This window comes from Brassica rapa, chromosome A09 (genome assembly GCF_000309985.2).
Source record: "Brassica rapa cultivar Chiifu-401-42 chromosome A09, CAAS_Brap_v3.01, whole genome shotgun sequence".
Classification (NCBI taxonomy): Eukaryota; Viridiplantae; Streptophyta; class Magnoliopsida; order Brassicales; family Brassicaceae; genus Brassica; species Brassica rapa.
The window spans coordinates 30,031,188-30,046,328 of NC_024803.2; the positions used below are offsets into that span (position 1 = coordinate 30,031,188).

The window sequence follows — 15,141 nt, forward strand, 5'->3', positions numbered from 1 at the left end:
ATTTTCTTCACCAAGTACTATACTATGTATTTTTTTTCCATTCTATTTGGGTTTAGAGTTTATATTTGGGTTTAGGATTTATTGATTAAGATTTAGGGTTTAGTATTTGGAAGGTGGGGTTGAGGTTTGATGGTGACCCTATCATGTATCGTTCCATTTGACGATTAATAAAGAGTGTTCTATTTTGTTCACCAATATGTACTATACTATGTATTTTGTTTCATTCTATTTGGGTTTAGGGTTTATACTTGGGTTTAGGGTTTATACTTAGGTTTAGGGTTTATACTTGGGTTTAGGGTTTAGTGATTTAAATTTAGAGTTTAGTATTTGGAAGGTAGGGGTTGAGGTTTGGGTTTAGTGATAGCCATAGTATTTAGGAGTTGGGATAGTGTTTAGTATTTAAAGATTATGGATGTGGTTTTAGTATTTCTATAATACTTAGTGATTAGGGTGATTAGTGACTAGAATTTAGGGTTTAGTATTTAGAAGGTGAGGGGGGTATGGTTGGGGTCAGCGTTAACTTCTTTCATGCAATCATAGACATTTTATAGTTTCACCAATATGTACTATGTTATTTATTTTGTTCTATTCTATTTGGGTTTTGTGTTTATATTTGAATTTTGGTTTATAGGTTCTTGCCTAGGGTTTAGATTTACTAAGTAAATGTTTGGGTATAGTAAACCATATTATATACATTCTTTTTTTTTTTTTTTTTTTTTTTGAAACACATTATATACATTCTATTTGGGTTTATACTTCCTTGATCAGGGTTTAGCTTAATCTATTTATTTAGGTTTAGCGTTTAGGGTATATTTGGATAGGGTTTAGTGACTGGAATTTAGGGTTTAGTATTTAGAAGGTGAGGGGTATGGTTGGGTCAACACTAACTTCTTTCATGCAATCATAGACATTTTATAGTTTCACCAATATGTACTATGTTATTTATTTTGTTCCATTCTATTTGGGTTTTGTGTTTATATTTGGGTTTAGGGTTTATATTTGAGTTAGGGTTTAGTGATTAGAGTTTAGGATTTAGTATTTGGAAATTTATGTTTTTTTGGGTTTAGGGTTTATACACTTTTTATTTTTATTTTAAATTATGTTTCTATCCGCTCATTCTACTTCATATAGTAAATAAATATGTTATAAGTAAATTTGTGACATGAGTTCTTTTACGTGATGTGTTTGTAAATAATAGTGATTCATTATTGACCAGCAATAAGAAAATTTTGGGTGGATTAAATTGGTACGTGGCTGCATGTGTTTCTATCAAATAAAGTAGTATTTAATTTAATCTTTACCCTACGTTATTTTGACCAAGTCATATCTAGCAATACAATATTACCGGATGATTAATGGAAGAAGGGGCAGAACCGGATAACAATTGGCATAAATGATAGATATTACATTACGTCAAAATCAATGCTACTCACTTAATTTTGATGCCAAAGTTGGTTATTCAGCAAATTGACCCAATAAAAAATTACAATTGATTCGTCTTTTGATTTTTCCTTTCTTTATTACATGCTGTATTAATCTGCTTATATCTGAATTTAGTTGCAACTAGTTCATAATCATCATCTTATAGTGCAGTTTGCTTTTTTCTTTCTTTTTTGAATGTTCTATATATGGAATCATCTACTTATTGTGCAATTTCATCTATGCATGTTCTATGAATCTTCTTTAGATCTTATTATATATCTGAGTTTAATTACAACTAGTTTCATAATCATCATCAGCTTAAAGTGTAACTGTTTTTATATGTTTTCTGAATCTTCTCATATCTGAATAAATTGCATTAACAGTTGCAAAATCATCAGCTTAGTAACGAAAATAATTTAGGGCATAAAGCTTGTAAAATTAGAAAGAGTACCCAGCCAAGGTAAAACCATGGCATATTATTATTATTTTGAAATATCATTTTAAGTGTGGTATTTTGAAAAATCATGATAATTGTGGTATTTCGAAAGATCATGACAGGTGTGGATGAATGGTAGCCGTAATCGAAGATCAATGTAGAGCTAATTAACAGTATATTTGTCTTATTGAATTAAGTAGCAGATTATGTATATATTACACTCTTTCTAACTTGATGCGCATGCACGACGATTATTCATTAATATGGTTTATTCCTACACTTATATAATTATATGATCATATAGTTGAGGTGTGTCTACGATCTATATTCAATATAATTAAGCGTAGAAACTATAAGTAGAAGAATCCGCAATGATGTTCCTCAATCCTCCTATTGTTGACGCCATCATTATGCACACTCCCACCATAATGGTTATCTGCTCATTACAACCAAAAATATACATTAATTGTTCATCTTCGAAAGATTATACTCATATATTAACGAAAAGAAAAAAGAGAGGATAATAATACGGATATTTACCCAATTGACCAACCACGTGATGCTGAATCTCTTTGGTTTCTTGATGATAAGCCACATGATACTTGGGAGCTACGGCATCATTATATATCCATGCAAAGATCATTAGTGACTTGTCTTAGAAAAAAAAACAATGTACTCATATATACATAAGAGTAGAAAATTAAGATGTATTTATTTTGGTAATACAATATTGACATGTCGAAAATGTAAAGAGGCTTACAAAGAAGGAAGTGGGAGCAAATCCAAAACCCCCAAAGAACCCTAGAAGGTCTCCAAAGAAGGGGAAAGTCACTCCAGTAAACAACGTAAATGCTGTAATTCCGATCAAAACTTAGATTCTTAACTATAAATATTTATATAACATGTTAGAACAAAAGTAAAATCTTACCGACAAAAGTAGTTCGAGTGAAAAACCTCAGAACAGCTCCATGCTTAAAACCGAATTTAGTAACCATCATCCTCTCCAAAAGATCAAAGACAGGCATAGCAAACACTTGGTAGCTGCCAATGACGTGAACGACAACCATGAGATTAGCAGAAGCAATAAGCCAAGCAGGTCTCTGTAGATTCCTCAGCACATTGTCGTCTACGTCTTGACCAAAGGCCCAATAGCAGATTAGAGCCACCGGGAAGTAGCAAATGGCGTTGACAAAGTAAGCTCCCATAACTCCTTGCCACATGGGCACCTTCGATGGCCTCTCAGGAGTTGAAGGCATTGTGGCTTGGATCTCTAGAGCAACGGCATGACCCGCAAAAGCAAATGAGATTTGACCTAAGGCACTGAAGGTTCGGAACGTGAATTCACTTGGATTCGTCGCCTTGTAACCGTAGCTCACGTCAGGCAATCTTCCATGTGAGATACTTCCTGCCCACGCTATCGTCGAGTAGCTATAGGACATATCATATATTACAAAGTTTGATCAGCCTTGACCTAGTTAGCTTTTGTAACGATCCACATTGATCTGGAATATAATATGGACCTAACCATTCTTTCTATGCCATTCATTTTGGCTCGTATAAACTGGTCAGCTACGGCTAGTACTCTACTACTCTAGTTGTACAACGTCTTAGTTACGAGTTGATGCATGTAATTAATGTGTATTTAATTTATTTTCAATGTATTTATGTTGAAAATGACAAAATCCAATAAAAATGTGATTTTTATGTCTACCCTTGGCACTTGGCAGTATGAAATTTTTGACAAAAATACTAAATATTTTGCGCACGAAGTAATTCACATGCAAACTTAAGACAGATGAAAAAGGAAACTAGATGAGTAGATGATAATCACTCGATGGCCACATTACTAAATTCAACTTATCGTTGTAAATCATCAACTAATTGTATGCAATATAGTCTAGAGTCTAGAGAAAATATTTATAGTCCATGGTATAAATTAAATGGTATAGTCCTGTAATGTGATTTCATATCATTTTTCCAAAAACTATAAATCATGGTCTACTAACAATATTATATGGTAATGGATCAAAATGTTAAAAGGATAATGTGATGATACTAGGTGTGAGGGAGAGTGACCTGAGGGACATGACGGCGGCAGCCAAGGAGACACCGGCGACGGAGTTGAAGTTAGGGAGCTGGGAGAGAAGGAAGTGAACCCCACCGAAGGCAAGAATCCAGTACGACTGTCGCACGGGAGTGCAGGTGGAACACGTGATATCCACGAACTGCTTTACGCACTTGCCACCAGTAACCATGTAAACAATGCAACACCCGACCTGGACGATGAGCTGCTGCGGGAGGACGATCCATGGGCCGAGTTTTGGGCCAAAAGCGTACCGTCCTAGATCGATATACCGGTCAAACCGGTTTCCAGGAACGCACTCATGGAGCTGCACCATCTGCCACATCGTGTTTAGGGTCAGTCCCCATGTCAGTGCCAACAATAGTGTCCCTGGTCCCCTGTTTTCACCGCACATCAGTTATCTTATTTACAAACCAACGAAAAGAAACTACAGTTGATTCGTCTTCTGTTGTTTTCTTTCTTTTTACATGTTCTTCTAATCTTCTTATATTGGAATTTATTTGCAACTAGTTCATAATCATCATCTTGAAATGCATTTGCTTTTCTTTTCTTTTTTTGCTTTTGCATGTTCTATACATTATAATCTCTTTAAATTAATAATCTATAAATTAATATACACTAAAAATCTCTATAAAATAATATAATTTTATAGTTTCAAATTGAGTTTTTAGTTCAATTAGTATATCAATAAATTAATATCTCTATAAATTAATTAAAAAAATTATAGTTTTGGTCTAGTCTTAACATTATTAATTTATAGAAGTTTCACTGTATCTGAATCCTCTTATAGTTTTAGTTTCAACTAGTTCAAATCATCATCTTTAAGTGAACTATTTTTTTTCTTTTATTCATGTTGTAGAGTCTTCTTAGAGTGTAATCTTCTTACATCTGAGTTTAGTTACACGTAGTTTCATAATCATCAGCCTAAAAGTGTAATTTTTTTACATGTTCTATGGATCTTATATCTAAAATAAATTTCAACAGTTGCAAAAATATCAGCCTAGTATACCCAGCAAGTTACGGGGTTTGACGTCAATTTCCATGTTTTTATTTTAAGCAATTACGAGCCTAGGCTAGAAATTCTGTGGTTAAAAAACATAATTGAGGGTATAAAGTTTGTAGAAATAGTAAGAGTACCAGCCAAGGTAAGCCATGGCATAAGGGAGGCTAAGAACTCCGGCGCCGATCATGGCGGTGACAGTGTGGAAGGTGGAGTACCACCACTTGGCTGGCCGTGATGGTTCTACCGCCGTCCATTTCTCGCTGGACTTCCGATCAGTTTCCTACAAACACGAACTAATTAATAAGAAAACAAAAGGAGAAACGAATGAAAGAAATGAGAAGCTGAATGACTATAGAGGAATACCCTAGAAGGAGAAATGGGAGAAGTAGAGACCATTGTGTGTGTGTCTTTTGCAGTATAGTGAGATGGATCTCAATAGCCTTAAAACATGGAGAACTCTGAGCTTTTTAAGTAGTGTTTTTGAGTTTTCATCCTGTCTAAATAAAGTTTGTTTAAGTAAATAATAAACAAATAAAAAAAGTTAACATAAATTTCTTAAAGATCTTACCTAAATTAAATGAACCTGTTGGTCTTTTCTTTTCTATTTTCCCGGCTTATTTTATATCAGGGATACTCACGTAATTGAACTTTGATTTTCGGCACTGTGATCATTTGAGGTTGTGAAGTTTATTGAATTACGAAACGTGTAACATTGTCAAATCCAAGAAATGGGTAAGAAATCAAAAGATCATCAAAATGTTACCACAATAATAGCATCTTCATATACTTGTTTTGACATTATTGTTTTTCGCATCCAACTCATATTTGCAATAAGCTACGCCATATATACAGAACGTGCAGATACACATACAAAACGAAATGTAATGCAACGACGATGCACTTTACGTTTTTGGTATGCCATGTACGTTTCATTTTATTCAATCTGTGACACTCTCTCCCAAATAATATGGGCTATTTTCTATGTTGAAATATGTCTTGTCATTTCGAATTAGGTGATTTGATTAGGAGAATAAAACCTTTAAGAAAACTAAAGAATAATGCAACCAACCAACTACACCCATGCATAGAGAATTAAAGCGTCTCTGTTTCGAGTACTAAAAGATTTTTAGGTTTTATATTTTATCAACTTGCATCTTTGCTTTTCCGTATCCCACTTAATGGTGCCACCGTTACTCTTTTAAGTCCAAGCTTGTGAGGATTAAAAAATACACCGAAAAAGTTCAGTGCTGGCATTTTCTTTCACTAGACCAGCTTTTTAACAAAAGGGCCTTTGGTTATGTTCCCATGATTCGACTGAGAGAAAATCTAATGGGTGCGGTGAATCGTATCATGGCTTGAAAATTTGGTATAAAGTTATAGTGTCTTAACCATATTTTATCATTTTTATGTGCCACGTGAATAAGATCCACAATTTCAAGTAAACTCGCCTTGATTTTTTGACAAGAGTGAGCATAAGAGTGGACAAGAGAAGTCATGTTTGTCGTCCTCGATTCAAAAGGGTTTTAGTGCGCGTCATAGTTGCTATGTCGTATCAAATATCAATCATTGAGTTTTCTTTCTTTTGTTTCTAGACAACGTATCACTATTGTTGGTCTCGCTAGTCGCTACTTATTTTTAAAATAGTACAAGTTCCAAATTCAAAATGATGAATTTAACGGACCAAAGCAAAACGAGACCTGACAATATAAAAATAATGTGAGCCACAAACTCAAATACGATTAGAGGTGGAAAGGATTTTTTTTTAATGAATGGATTTGAGGTGGAAGGTTAAACAACCCGACCTTAAAATTCAGGAGTGGAGAACAGTTAAAACAAGAGAATCATATCTAGAGAGGTCAAAGTAACCGTAACTTCTAAGACTTGTTCGCTTTGTTTAATTTTCTAGATGAGTTATTAAGCTTTGCTTTCCATCAAACTTGTAATAAATCCTAACAAGTATATCGACCCCAAAAAAGTATATCGGTTACATTTGTTTTAATGCATTAATTTAATTATTTCTAGAACAACTAGGTAAAGAACCCGTGCGATATCGCACGGGAACTCATTTTATAAAAAATCAAATAAAATATATTTTTAATAATAGTTTTTTCCATACTTATTTACAATTGCTTTCAGGGATTACTATTTTCATGTTTGCTAAAAAAATATATTTTAAATACATTTAATTATATGCTCTATTTCATAAGAAAAAAATATTAAGAAATAGATATCACAATAAATGTATATTGACTTATGTTGACATGATCCGTTTCATTTATATTATTATATTAAATTTTTGTGGAATTCTCATAAAAAATATTATAATCATTATATTAAACTAATGTATTAATTAAATAATTAAGTTGATAAATTATGGATTTGCTTTTTAAAAAAAATCACTGGTCATTTATTGGATCTCTAAATAGTAAATTTTTGAAGTTGAAGTGGGTATTGAGATAAAAATACTCTAGAATTTAACTGTTTCTCAATCAAATTTTCTAGGCCTAGTCGAAGATACAATAATAACAAATAGAGTACTTCATATATTTACTTGTTTTTTTCAAATATTATTATGATCTACAATAAATATCTCTCTTTTCTAATCTATTTATAGTTTTTATGGGTTTTTAGTTGTGATTTCTTAATGCTTACAATTCTTTATATAAAGGACTAAGGGTTGCAATGGTTAATAAGTAAACATTGCAATGCTTAGTTAAAAGTTTCAAAAAATATCACCAAAAGTCGCAATAATTTATCACTAAAGTAACAATCTCTAACAATTGCAATGATTCATCACCAAATATTGTAATCGTTCATCACTACAAAACTGCAATCACAACAGTTGGAATGCTTTATTTAATCACTTGCAACTAACTGTTCACCAAACAATTGCAATGATGACTTACGCGGTTGCAAATAATCAACTTAATCTTTAATAATCTACATCCATTTAAGTGTCATTAAACTCATGTATAAAAGAAAATGTTCTAGTCTATCTAATTCTTATGATGAAAAGCTACATGTTTATATATTTGACAATTTCCCATGAAATATTTGAAAGGACACATCTGTGACATTTTACCAATTTCTTTTAAATCAAAAGTGATTTTCAGGATGAAAGGATATATTTTTAAGATATAACTAATGAAACTCTTGAGATGAAAATACACAATGTTAAAATGAAAAAAAAAATACATTTTAGACATTTTGACAACTTATTTTAAACCAATGTAATTTTTAAGATAAAAAGACACATTGTTAAGATGAAAAACATATACACTTCTACATTTTAATAATTTATTTTAATCAAATGCAACTTTAAAAAAAACAATGTTTAAAAAAAAATTTACATCCTTAAAAATTTATTTGGATTCCTATTATTAATACAAAGAAGTTATTAAAACCACTTGCTAATTGACATCAAATAAAAGTTGCAAACTCAATTTAATATATAGTATTTTATGCATTAAAAATAAACTGTTAAAATTCCATCTTGTAGAACTAAATTATACACATGATACAAAGTCTATATAAGAGTACAGATAGATTCAAAAACTTTATATTTTTGTACACGCATTGAGAAGACACTAGAATGAAAAGTTGGATGGTTTTAATCTCATAATATCGTCCACTTAAATTAAATATATATACAACGATGCTTGCTAGCAAATTTCACTGAATATAATGACATATATTTACTAATGTATCTTGATTTTTATAGTTTATATAATCTAAGTGTATGGAAGTATATGACATGAATCATGTCTTCATGGAACATACATGAATATAAAGGAACACACATCTCGTCTAGTTGAAGAAACTAAGTCCAATAATTTCCCCTGTTTAGAATTTTTTATACTATTTTTTGTTGACGCTGTTTTATTGGCATATCTTCTAAGAATTTGTAACCATGTAACTGTACATGACTTTTTTCACCACTTTAATAAATTTGTGAAGACTTATGATGATAAATTATGTACATAGTCTATTCATAGTTTTTCAAAAATTTATATGAATAGTCACGACCTTTCAGATTTTTAATACTTATTTTAAAATAGTATTTTTCAAATTCTTTTGAATAGACACATGATTACTAAAAATACTTTAAAAGACAAATAATTAAAGAAAACCACTTATTGAGATTTTATAACAACTTAAAAAAATTTGTAATAAAATGAAAAGACACAACTCTTAAGATAATAAATATAGAAAGATACTAATTTGAAATTTTTTAATGAATGTAAATTTTATTCAATCAAATCTTTTGGTACATCAAGTGCATCTTTTTCCTAATGTTTAAAGAATCAAAGAATAGAAACTTAAAACATGAACTATCTTATTTGGGTATTTTAACATCTTTTAGAGACTAATTTGTAGTTTAAAATGAAAAGATACAACTCTTACAACTATAAAGAATATAAAAATAAAAACATATAACCTATAATGAAAAGACACAAATTATAGTTACGTAGTATCTATTAATTTGACAACTTATTCGAACTAATTTTAGTAGAAACACACACATTTTACGTGCTAACTCCTATCATAGGTATGGTATAAATATATGAAAAAAAAATGTACTACTGTTTCTAATTGAAGTACCAAACGAAAGTATCAAAAAGGAAAAAAAAAACTATCAAACAAACATGGCTCACTGAAAATAAATTAGTGTAACGAAAACAATTAGTCAGTATATCGGCATGTTCATAAATCAGTGTAACGCAAACGATTAGTTTCTGGGATTTATACCAAAAAGAAAAAGATTAGTTTCTGGGAACAAATAATCAAATTCTATTTTTTCTAAAGTTAATAATCAAATTCTTCAGCCAACCATTTTTCACCTTTTCCATTCAAACCTAACTCGGTATTGTTCGAACAACTCTGCATCAATTATAATTAGTTACACATACAAGTATGAAAAGGGACATCAGTAGAATTTGACTAAGCTACTCTCAGATCAATTCTTCTGGCAAAACATCAAATACCAATCAACAAAAAAATAGAAAAGCGCAATGAAAATCGAATAGAAAAACATTATAATTAACTGCTGTAAAAAGACTTGGGAAAATACCAATATCTGTAAGTGATATGAGAACAAAGCTTGTTAGTTGGCAAAAAAGAAACGTGATTCCCTCCATCTCCTTCCCACGCAGTCCCAAACTTTTAAAAAGAGATATGTCCCTTCAAGAAAAAATAATAATCACCCACTGGTTTAATATTTTTTCCTGTAATTAACGAATCAAGGATGAAACTGGAGTAAGAAATTGCAGAGATAAATACAGATACAAAAGAAAACTGTATTGAGAAAAAAAAAAAGAAGACTGTATAAGATGGAAATTAATGCATAAACAATTGGATGACAATGATGGAATATATAAAAGGATAAGAAATTTGAAACTTCCTTATATAGATTGAAACGTGTTCAAACCGGAAGGAAGCAAATGGGATATCTTTTGCAAAGATGTGAATGTAGAAGAATGCGTCGTTTAGAGAACCGTTGATTGAGGTAAAGAAGAGAGGAAGCGTCTTTTGCCACAAGATGACGTCAGCTCTTATAAGAGAAGGGCAAATCTTGTTTTAGATTACAAATTATTATAAACACATCCGTTAGATTTAAATTTTTATATATATAAAAAAGTGATTACTTCATTTTGTAACAAATTGGGTCTCCTATTATATATAGATATATAGATTTATAATGACACAACAGAAATTCATATAAGAAATGAGGTTTTGAAACGGTTATTGTGTTTTTTTCATAATCTGTTCTTTTTTTTGTGCAACTCATAATCTGATCTAACAGGAAACAAAAAAAGAAGAGCAAAGAGATTATTTTTACGCACCCAATTCATAGCAAAAAGTTGTTCCATACACCTGCATATTATACAAAGAGAGATTTTTACATGGCTGTATGTGTCCACTTTTCGTAACATTAATGACCTTCGACCACGAGAAAGAGAGAGAGAGAGAGAGAGAGAGAGAGAGAGAGAGAGAGAGAGAGAGAGAGGGACAGTAAGAGATTAAAGAGAAAATAGTTTGGAGGTAGGGTTTATCTTGGGAAGATATGGTTATGAGCCTTGGCTTTAACTTCATGATCAGCAGATTCATAAAAGTGTAGGAGACAACTCCTTTCGTCACGTCATGTGTGATACATCGAGCATTCAATTTTTTGTTTATAAATTTTGATCCAAGATTGTCTAAATAGATTTGAAAAGGTACGTGTAGTAAAGTATGCAACACTTAAAAAGTGAATAGGTATGTATAATACAAATAGAAAGTTGCAACCATAGGACTTTTACAAATCGAAAATGTATGAATAGGTAGATATTAATAGAAATATGCAATTTTTCGTGACATTTTTCACAACTTTTCAAATTAATTGTGAAAGGATGCAACTTTTCATCTTAAACATTGCATTAGTTCTTATAGATTGTGAATATATATATAAAGATGCGTCCTTTCATAAAAATATGTCTTTTTATAAAAATTCATATGAATAATCACAACTTTTCATATTTTAATTAGTTATTGAAAATAACACTTTTGTAATGGTAATATATACTGTAACTTTTTAAAAAAAAATCAATTAATGTACATTTTATGATGAAAAGACACAACATAACATTTATTCACAAATTTTAACAATATTTCATATTGAAGAGATACAACTTTTAATCAAAAGACACCTTAATGAACAAACACAACTTTTGACAAAAATAAAATTCTTATAAAAACACACAACCTTTAGAATTAATTGGGATTGCTATTATTAGTAAAAGGATGCAACTTTTCATCTTAAACATTGCATTAGTTCTTATAGATTGTGAATATATATATAAAGATGCGTCCTTTCATAAAAATATGTCTTTTTATAAAAACTAGGAATCGTCAACTCCGCGCAAGCGCGGAGATCTGTGTTTGGTGTATTACAGCAGTTCATTATGCTTGCAATTGAAAGATAACGTGTGTATGTTACTGGTTAATTTGTGTACATTTTGAGCTACGATTAATGTATTCATATATATATATAGTGTTATTGTTTTTTTGTTGCTTATTCAGATCCGTTATTCTTCTCCTGCAAAATATTATGTTGTGTATGTCATCAACAGTCATCTTTCTTTTTTGTAAACTAACAGTCATCTTTCTACGATATTCTTTCTCAAAAGTCAGGACAACACTTCAATAATCAGGCAATTAACTTGCAAAGTTTTTACATTTATCATTCATATATTTTTCACGGTTATAATAAAAACCTAGCAGCTCCAAAGAATCAGAAGATCAAAAATAGAAAAAGAAATAACAAACAGCCAATTGTATTTTATATATTTTGAACTCTATAGATTGTTTAATATCAAAATAAACAATGCTATATAGCCCCTTACACATTATAAGCGATGTTATAGAAACATTTATTTCATATTGGAGATAAAAACATCAAGTTCATCCAATATACAGACATATAGAAAAAAAGCAAATGAGAAACAAACATAGAAGACAAAAGTACAACACTCATATCTCAAACTCTCTCTTCCAGCATCTTCTTTTCTTCTCTCAGGGCCTTGACACATTGTTTGGGTAGTGAGCTACAATATGATCATAAACAGCAAGTGTAAGAAAATCATCAAGCTCACTTGCAGTACATTGCTTTGTAAACTTCTTGCAGTTGTCCTTATACATTCCTTTCTTAAACTTATCTTTACCAACTTCTTTCTCGATTCTTTCCATCTCTTCTTCCACAACTCTCTCAAACAACTCTTTGTTCACCCTGACTCCAAGCCCATCTCCGTCCAACTCCACTTCATACCTAATCCATTGCCAGTTCTGGACACGACTTATCTCAGCTGGAGCCGCATCTTCCATCAGGTTATAGCGTGGGACAGATCCTGATCGTGTTAGCCACACTGCTAAGTATTCGATCCCCACACGTCTGTTCAGCCTTAGACCCTCTGCTCTGATCTGTACTGTTTAAAATAAAATAAAAACATTCCAATCTGCATGGATGCATTCACAGGCCACATGGGCAATTATCCAAACCAAATAAAATCCACGAAGCATCTGCAATAACAAAGCACAAATGAATTTGTATAGCAAAATCCATGAGCGTTACATTCGTTATTTTTTTTTCACTTGACATATCATCCATACTCTTGCAAACTATACAGTTGTTAAGGTTTTAAAAGAGACCACAAATGAATTAAGTGACTTAAGCCATCTCCTAACTTCCTTACCTGAATGTTCATCGGCATGAGAACCGGGAGACACTCTGATATCAACCTGAACATAAGTAAAAGGAAACAGAAACAATCACACATATATAACAAATGACCATTGAAAAAACTTGTCTTTTTACTTAAAAGGATAGTTGACCTTATAGTGGAGAGGCAAGCATTCTTTAAGCTTAGTTCTCAAACGCATACCAAATATAGTTGCCATATAATCCGTATGGTCGGTGTAAACGTTATCGTGAATTGATCACATAACCAAAACCCACAAACTCACAAATCATTAAATATCATGTACACACAAAAAAAAGCCTCACACTTTTGGATCCAAAATTAAACTTTTTTTTCTCACTATCATTGGGACTACACAGTGAGATCATTAAACAGAGGACTAATAATACTCACTGGACGCGATTAAGCTTGTCATCGAGAGTGATGGAGTCTTCAGACAGAACACTTAGTTGCTCCAAGGAGTAAGGGTGTTCCAAATCTCTTATGTCTCTTACATACTTTGTCTATTTTCGTCAAAGAATCCTAAATAGCTCAAAAATCCAAAAAAAAAGAAAAATATCAAAAAAAACTAATCTAACCGAAGTTAAAAGGATACCATAGATGTCGAGAGGATCAAGTGCAAATCTATTTGCTCAGAGCAAATCTCCTTATAAAAAAAATTCTCAGGCCGAATTCCGATCTACAGAATCAGTTACGACTTGAAATTCAAAGGCGAAAGCGGAAACTTTACCGTGTTCTTCTGCTGCTGAGTACTTCTTGATTCTGGCAGCTCTAAGAGATGGGGATTGTGTTATATGTGGACGTATATTTATAGGATTCAACTGAGAAGCTTCTGAAACGTATCGATGAAAGTTTAGTTGTAGTTGTTAGAATTAAAGGCTGATATATGGATTGATTATCTTCGCTAACTGAAACGGTAAACGTAGGGGCGGGATGACTTTTTTTTTTTTTTTTTTTTAACCGCAATAATTTTATTAACTAAACTGTAAAAGGCGAGTACAAGTACTGAATCAACCAAACAGGAAGAAAATCAAAGAATTGATATCTATACTATTAAAGCAGGATCTTATTGTCATAATTACCTTAGGGGCATGTTTCTTTCACTAACATTGTATGTTTCATTAAGGGCAATTAAGTAATATTAATAACAAATCTATATTGGGTCATTATTTTTGGATCCAGCCCAAATCAAATATCTTTTGGGCCATTTGGGCCTATTAAAAAATCAGATTCAATTCTCACCTTTTTTTTTCTTTTGGGCCATTGAGTCCAAGTTCAAATAATTTTTTTTCAACTATTCTTAATTATTATTTTTTTCTTTTCTTAATATAATTTAAGCATTCATAAAAATAATTGAATTTTTTTATTGAAAAGTATAAATCTTTATTAAAAGTATATAATTTTTTAATTAAAATATTAACCCCATAATAAAATTAATTTATCAGAGTTATACCAACTTAATTCATTAAAAAAATAAAGTTTAATTTTTTTAACATAAATAATCATTTAAAATGAAATACGATAAATAAAGATAAAATTTTTAAGTCTTTTATAAAATAAAACACAAATATATGAAAATGTGACATTTACTAAATATTTGTCAATTGAAAAAAAAAAACAAAAATAAACCCGCGCTTTGAAAGCGCGGGTCAAAATCTAGTATAAATTATTATGATCGTAGGGACGGGATGACTATGACATCATCGTGCTTATTTAGGTTTTTGTCAACAATTTATGTTGTAAAAAAATTAAAAAAATTGTGGAACCCAAAATATGCCATGTGGACACTTTTAGAGGGAGAGAATATGTAATGGGCTCCGACCAATACGTAAAACCAAGAGAATATGTAATGGGCTCCGACCAATATGCCATGTTGATTTTTTTTTAAATTTTAAGTCCAGTCCAAAATGACATGGCATATTGATTGGTTCTCAATATTTTTGCCTATGTGGCAAGGTTTAGG

The 15,141-nt window shown here is 31.2% G+C and overlaps 2 protein-coding genes across 4 annotated transcripts; both read right to left on the reverse strand.

Annotated features, from left to right (window-relative positions):
• Nucleotides 1-698: 698 nt before the first annotated feature.
• Nucleotides 699-14,402, reverse strand: LOC103840586 (lysine histidine transporter-like 6). 3 transcript variants are annotated; one of them, XM_033279174.1, is made up of 11 exons: nt 13,909-14,402; nt 13,312-13,700; nt 13,173-13,218; nt 10,788-12,999; nt 5,308-10,495; nt 5,079-5,224; nt 3,935-4,318; nt 2,787-3,286; nt 2,619-2,710; nt 2,399-2,467; nt 699-2,294 (listed from the first exon to the last, which is right to left on the reverse strand). In XM_033279174.1, the coding sequence occupies exons 5-11, from the start codon at nt 5,338-5,340 to the stop codon at nt 2,196-2,198; spliced, it is 1,323 nt and encodes a 440-aa protein (XP_033135065.1). In that variant the 5' UTR covers nt 5,341-10,495; nt 10,788-12,999; nt 13,173-13,218; nt 13,312-13,700; nt 13,909-14,402; the 3' UTR covers nt 699-2,195. The 3 variants fall into 3 exon arrangements, with proteins under 3 accessions (XP_033135065.1, XP_033135066.1, XP_009115334.1); XM_033279175.1 differs by having other exon boundaries at nt 5,308-12,999; nt 13,572-13,700; XM_009117086.2 differs by having other exon boundaries at nt 5,308-12,999; nt 13,312-13,708.
• LOC117127808 (malate synthase, glyoxysomal-like) lies at nt 12,496-13,377 on the reverse strand. The gene is made up of 3 exons (XM_033278477.1): nt 13,312-13,377; nt 13,173-13,218; nt 12,496-12,905 (listed from the first exon to the last, which is right to left on the reverse strand). The coding sequence occupies exons 1-3, from the start codon at nt 13,375-13,377 to the stop codon at nt 12,496-12,498; spliced, it is 522 nt and encodes a 173-aa protein (XP_033134368.1).
• Nucleotides 14,403-15,141: the final 739 nt, after the last annotated feature.

Bases quoted from the DNA above. Each gene is read 5' to 3' on its own strand.
- LOC103840586 (XM_033279175.1), bottom strand. From the start codon at position 5,340: ATGGTCTCTACTTCTCCCATTTCTCCTTCTAGG. The intron at 4,319-5,078 runs GTACTCTTACTA...CGGTGAAAACAG, and splicing joins GCCATGGCTTACCTTGGCTG to GGGACCAGGGACACTATTGT. The intron at 3,287-3,934 runs GTCACTCTCCCT...TATGTCCTATAG, and splicing joins GCCGCCGTCATGTCCCTCAG to CTACTCGACGATAGCGTGGG.
- LOC117127808 (XM_033278477.1), bottom strand. From the start codon at position 13,377: ATGGCAACTATATTTGGTATGCGTTTGAGAACTAAGCTTAAAGAATGC. The intron at 13,219-13,311 runs GTCAACTATCCT...ACTTATGTTCAG, and splicing joins GCTTGCCTCTCCACTATAAG to GTTGATATCAGAGTGTCTCC. The intron at 12,906-13,172 runs GTAAGGAAGTTA...TATTTTAAACAG, and splicing joins TCATGCCGATGAACATTCAG to TACAGATCAGAGCAGAGGGT.